General features: G+C 44.4%; 1 protein-coding gene across 3 annotated transcripts in view; it reads right to left on the bottom strand.

Moving 5' to 3' along the window:
* ABCC3 (ATP binding cassette subfamily C member 3) overlaps positions 1–6,000 on the bottom strand; it is a 78,935-nt gene that overhangs the window by 11,381 nt on the left and 61,554 nt on the right. For all 3 annotated transcript variants that reach the window (XM_032785149.2, XM_032785151.2, XM_032785150.2), the window contains exons 22-25: positions 5,596–5,803; positions 4,656–4,966; positions 3,357–3,556; positions 3,127–3,253 (exon numbers count right to left, since the gene is read on the bottom strand). In XM_032785149.2, the coding sequence (XP_032641040.1) occupies positions 3,127–3,253; positions 3,357–3,556; positions 4,656–4,966; positions 5,596–5,803 (846 nt within the window). The remainder of the gene's footprint in view (positions 1–3,126; positions 3,254–3,356; positions 3,557–4,655; positions 4,967–5,595; positions 5,804–6,000) is intronic.

The following is a 6,000-nucleotide window of genomic DNA, read 5'->3' as shown; positions in this document are numbered from 1 at the left end:
ACCTTAAACACTGCTCTCGGCTCCAACCAAACCCTCCTGCTCCAATTCCCACACTGTCTAACTGAAGCAGGGGTTTGTATCACATGACTGACTGCTGGTGCTCTAATTGGCTTCAGGTGCTCTAGTTAATCTATAGCAAACCTTCTTCCCCTTGCAGGGAATAAGGCTCCCTGCTAACACTCTCCTGCTGCCCTCTGGCCATGCTGTATCACAGTGTTTAAGGTCCAACTGGTACCATCACAGCACCTAGGGCTGTAATTCCATCATATCTGTGGTGGTGATTCAGTAAGTGACCCCCTTTCTTCTGAATCAGTATTGAACCAGTGCTCCAGCAGTATTAGTTTGCAGACAAGGCCTAAAAGTCCTGACCACTCATGGTCACTATAGATCCTATTGCAAGAGCAGGGACATTAAGCCTGGTATCCTGCCCAAATTGGGAATTACAGTGTAGGTGGTGGTGATGGGGGATTAAAGAGGGGCAGAAGGGAACAACTAAATGGGTCTTGAGTCAATAAGTGCCCTCTGAGTCAGCAGTGTTCAGCCTGGAAGGACCTCCAGGGAGCCCCATACAAAAAAAAGCAACCATTCAGCACGTGTGCTACACCCTCCACAGCACCAAAGATGCACAGTGGGCTGTCCTGGATGCCTCAGGCAAAGTTCGGCTGGGCACAAGGAACCACATCTGAAACTGGCTCCAGAGGTGGATTCATCTGGCCTGGTGAGAATGTGGGAGTTCCTGGTAGGGGCAGAGGCTCTCTCTGTCTGCCTCAGTGAGCTGAAGATGTTATCAGTTGGATGGAGAACATGCAGCACTGCCCAGAGAGGATTTCTGCTACGTAGTCAGTGGTGGGGCACATCCCATATATCCCTGAACAGTGGCAAGTTTGGAATTTGCTGTATCTTGGTGATCAGATTGTTGGCTGCATTCTGACATCATATATTAGGTGGAGGAACATTGACTAGGACTGGTAACGAGTTTTGTTGGCTTCAATATGCTTCTGATAACTCTTATGATATGATTAAGCTGCATGTCCACTAGGCTAGCATGGGCCAAGTTTATTCAAACTGGGACACAATATTTGCCAACTGAGTAGCAAAGAACAAGTCCCAAATTATGCAGTCTTTGCCTACTGACTTCCCAGGAGAACCCCAGAAGATTGTTCAGGAGACGGTTTCTGCTCTTGATGTTTTTTTTAAATGACATTTGTGAGATGGTATTTGTAGGTCAGTGGATGATCTAGGGTGACTAGGTGCAGTGGCTTTAGAATGATGTTAAGCTCAAGCTGGCTCAGAGCATGGTGTACATGAAAACACGTTGATACGGTCTTTGATGTACTTGGTTTCAGTCTCCATTTCTTGCAATAGTCACCTATGCCAGTCACATCGCTGTTCAGGTTCTCTTCAACCTTTTGGAAGTCACGGACCCTTGAGGCCAAGCAGATACAGTCAGTGTCCTTGAGCTGCCCAAAGATGGTGTTCAGTAGGTCACCGGTGAACACATTAAATACGGTTGGTGCCGGCACTAAGCTTGGCAGGAGTCCGTTTTTCTGGAATCTCCAGATACTGGTTTTGTGATCCAGAGCCAGCTAAAAATGTCTGCCTCAGAGCCATCTGCTCAGTTGCTATGACAACGCATCTAGGAAGAACTCCTGCCGTCTGGTACAGCAGACCAATGTGCTAGATGGTGTCACAAGCTGCTGTACGATCAAAAAACAGAGTTCCAGTTTTCTTCTTCTCTTGAAAAGTGTGATGCAGATGAAAATGGACAACCAGTGCTGACTTATTTTCTCAAGATGTTGTAGTAGTTCTGGTGATATCACTGGCAAAGCTACAGGCTTTTCCCATTTTAATTGATTTCAGTGCTTTTCTATTTCTTCCCTCGAGAATGGCTGGAAGTTTTCACCTTGGGTTTGAGCTGTGGAGATTGCCTGTATTGATGCCACTCTTTTTTGATTTTCACTTTGAATATTTTGGTTTTGGCCTGTTTTAGTGATGCTGGTCAGGTGTATGGCAACACTATTTGGAGAGACCTTCTACTGCCATGTATCTGGTGAGTTTTATGCCTGCTCCTCCTCTACCATCACTCCAGCATCCTTCCATCTATGACAAAAACTTTAATAACCACCATACCAGATGGACCTACAGAGAATCCCTACAAAATGAAATAGACCTTGCAAATTGGGCCTCCCACAACAAATTACACCTTCTTCATGATCTTAAGCAACCAGCAACTTTTCACTCTGCCTGCTAGAACCAGGGCTACTCCCCGGATCTCAGTTGGGTCACTTCTGCTGGGACCATCCTCTACCAGCCACCTGCAGGGTCCTTGAAATTTCATCCACAGCCAGCATTCTCATCCAAATAAGGATTACCATACCTAGAGTGACCACTTGCCCAAGGCTACAGTGGAGCTACAGAAAGGCAGACAGGGACAATTACACTAAGCTCATAGATTAATATATAGTCTGTATCCTGTATAATAATTCAGTAGATCAAGCATACTCAAGAATTAGCAAAGTAAATCTTCAAGGCCGCCACCAAATCCATCACCCTTGGCTGCCAAAAACCCTATACACCATGTCTGGACAAGGAATGTGCAGGTCTCCTTAAACACTACCAAAAAGAAATCTAGTGATTCAGAAATAGCCCACCCCCTGAAGAGCCTGAATGCAGCCCAAAGAGCACGCTGGGAAAACGCAGTCTCAGAAACAGACATCTAGCAGGAGAGCCTGGACACTCATTAGGACATTCAGGAAGTACAGTCTATCCTGCCTAGCTAAACGCCCAATGGACCTTCATCCGAATAAGATAATTTTCTTCCCTTCCTGTCTTAAACCATTGTGCACTGTTCCTGTGGGCTATTAAAGAACAACTGTAGTCCATCTTAAAGGTGACCACATTTCACTGGTGGGGGAAGCAAGTCCTATATACTGTATACATTTGTGTAGCATTTGGGCATGTTTTAAGTACTGTCTATGTGTATGTAAGCTATTACTATTATAACCCTGAACAGCACTACTTACCTATTAACTCTGTCTTTTATGAGTGCTTATTAAACGTCGGTCATATAACAGTGCCCTGTATGACTTAATATTCAGCAACATCCCACAGCAAAATTATACACACCTGTAATGCATAGGATACGGACAGTCCTACCAGGCCAGCATTCAGGCTATTTTTACCCAACACAGCAAAGAGGGCAGCAAACAGGACAACAAAATTCCCTATTAATTCAACTCGAACACCCAGCCACCTGTTAAATGAGCAAACACAGGGGTAAATGATCACTTGGAGGATGATGGAAAGATATGCTTGCTTCAGCAAGAATGACATATAACATTTTGTGCTGGTTTTACCTGTTGGAAACAATGCTGGGAAAATAACTTTTGTGATTTTCATCCACTTTCAAGTCACTCAGGCATACAAAGGAATTTTCTCTCCTGTAGGCTCGGATGACACTGGCCCCTGTGACTGTTTCCGAAAAATGGGAATATATTGGGGATCTGCTAACAGATTCCAGGCGCTTTAACTGGCGAGAGGTAGCCACATAGAACCGCTGCCATCATTAAACACAAACACACAAAAGAAATTTTAGTAATTTATGCAAACAAAGAAAATACCTGAAATAGTCCAGATGTTAATGCTAACGGTAAAGGACAATAGGGATTAACCATGGCTACTTAAATGAGAGCGACAAGGCCAATCTCTGAGAGTTTTCCATTGGCTTCAGTAGCCTTTGGATCAGGCCCTATTTGCCTCCAGGTGTAACCAAGGAAAATGGCATCTCACTGCCAAAAAGTTGTGAACCTACCAAAAGATTCAGAACTGTACCCACAGACAGCATACACAACGGCACTGCCGGCCTGCCCCAGAGCCCACCTAACGTGACTTTTTGCAAGACTTAGAGGCCCCGCATGTAGGAGTCAGAAGGGAATTCAGTCTCCATGGCTCATTCATACATCCTAAGGCTAGAAAGGACCACTGTGGTCATCTAGCCTGATCTCCAGTATAACACAGGTCAGAGAATTTCACCCAGTTACCCCTGTAATGAAGCCCAATAATTTGTATGGATTATCGCTGTAGCCATGTTGGTCCCAGGATATTAGAGACAAAGTGGTGAGGTAATATTTGGTATTAGACCAGCTTCTGTGGGTGAAAGAGACAAGCTTTCCAGCTTACCCAGAGCTCTTCTTCAATCATTTATGTTAAACTAAATCTTATCTTTCAGAAATACATCCAGTCCTGATCTGAAGACATCAAAAGAACAAAACCCGACACTTGCCTTGACAGTTCATTGCAGTGATTAATCACTCACACCATTAGAAATTTGTGCCTTATTTCTAACTTGAATTTATCTTGTTTCAAATTCCAGCCACTGGTGGTTCTTATGCCTTTTTCCACTAGATTAGCTCTTTAATGCCTGGTGTTTTCTCCCCATGAAGGTACTTATAACACCATAATCAAGTCATCTCCTGATCTTTTTCATAAGCTAAACAAAAGATTTAAAAAGACGAGTCTCCTGCCACTGCCCTGGGGAGGCTCTTACCAGTAATATCAATGCAGGGATAATATGTTCCAAGCTCCTAAATTAAGTGCTCTAAACTAAAGAGTAGGAACAGTACCATAATGATCATCAGGTTGGCAGTCAGACGTACCTGTACAAAGAAATATACAATTGCTAGAGGTATTATAACCACAGCAAAGAGGGGAGTGCTCGATATGATTACAATCATAGTTGACACAGAGGTGAAAAAGGTTCCTAGGAACATCAGGACAGTGTGTGGTATCACTTCATCAATCACATATATGTCCTTAGAGAAGCGGTTGATGATTCGGCCTGTGGGAGTTGTGTCGAAGAAAGACTGTGGGGTGTGAAACTTGTTCTCCAGCAGCACAGCATGGAGTGTTTGGGCTGCGTTGATGCCACCCCTCGCCAGGGTGAAGGAAGAGAGCAGCACTAGCAGACCTGTTATACGAAGAAGAAATTTGCAGAGGTTTGTGACTATGCCGTTCGCAAGATGCAGCTTTTGACTTTTACTGATCCAGCAGTTTTTATTGTGCCAGCAGACTTTCCTCATTACTATAGCAGGGCCCTACAGCCTTCCATCACATTAGTCCCAGTACATTCTGGTCACAGGTGATTTAACCGTTGACTTCAGTGAGATTACTTATAGGAGAAAGGTCTACAGGATCCAGACAGCCAACCCTTATTGTCTATAAAGACAGTCTCCCTCACCCTTCTACAAGTCCTCCACACAGTGCGCCTCAATCCTGACCTCTGCATCACCTCTACCATCCAGGAATTCACACCCTCCTGTACTTCTCAGCCCCCTTCCCTTCTCCCCTCCTTCTCAGTTTCCATCATTCTCCAGCTTTCTCAATCCTTCCTTCACTTCCACCATGCAGTCTTCGAAGTGTTGATTTGGACAAATTTTACTACCTTTGTGGTGTTCTACTGCCCTTGCTCAGGTTACAGCGTTTTAGAAGCTTAGAGCCCCCCATGGCTATTGTTATGCCTTTCCCAGTATGCCCCTCTTTGCTCAGAGAGGGTGCATTTAAATATTTTAACTGTATTAACTGGAGAAACACTCTTACCTTGCAAGAGTCCCAGAGCAGCATATACTCCGACTCGCATGCTTGTGTTACGCTGAGTGCCATTTATGACAGGTTCATTGGTCCAGTCACTGAGCCATACGTTAGCCCCAATTGCAGCAGCATTTTGACAGCCATACAGGAAGCACACAACTAAAGAAGTCACGAGGCCAACAGCCTTCATGTACTGCCAGAACACTGTCAGCTTTACCTGTAAATGTGTAAAGCACAATATATTTACAAAGTACATTCAGTTGCTGTCTGGAGTTCACAGAAATAACAAGAGTGACCAGAGTGAAATCTCTCCATTAGATGGCCCAGTAAACAGGAAATTCCCAAAAATACTAACATATTGTAGTGCAGAGAGTGACATTTATCTGACTGAGCTCAACATCCGGGTCGCAGCTT

Source organism: Chelonoidis abingdonii, chromosome 13, assembly GCF_003597395.2.
Source record: "Chelonoidis abingdonii isolate Lonesome George chromosome 13, CheloAbing_2.0, whole genome shotgun sequence".
In the NCBI taxonomy this organism is placed as follows: Eukaryota; Metazoa; Chordata; order Testudines; family Testudinidae; genus Chelonoidis; species Chelonoidis abingdonii.
Note: the sequence above shows the minus strand (reverse complement) of the source record. Positions and strands in the feature narration are given on the sequence as shown.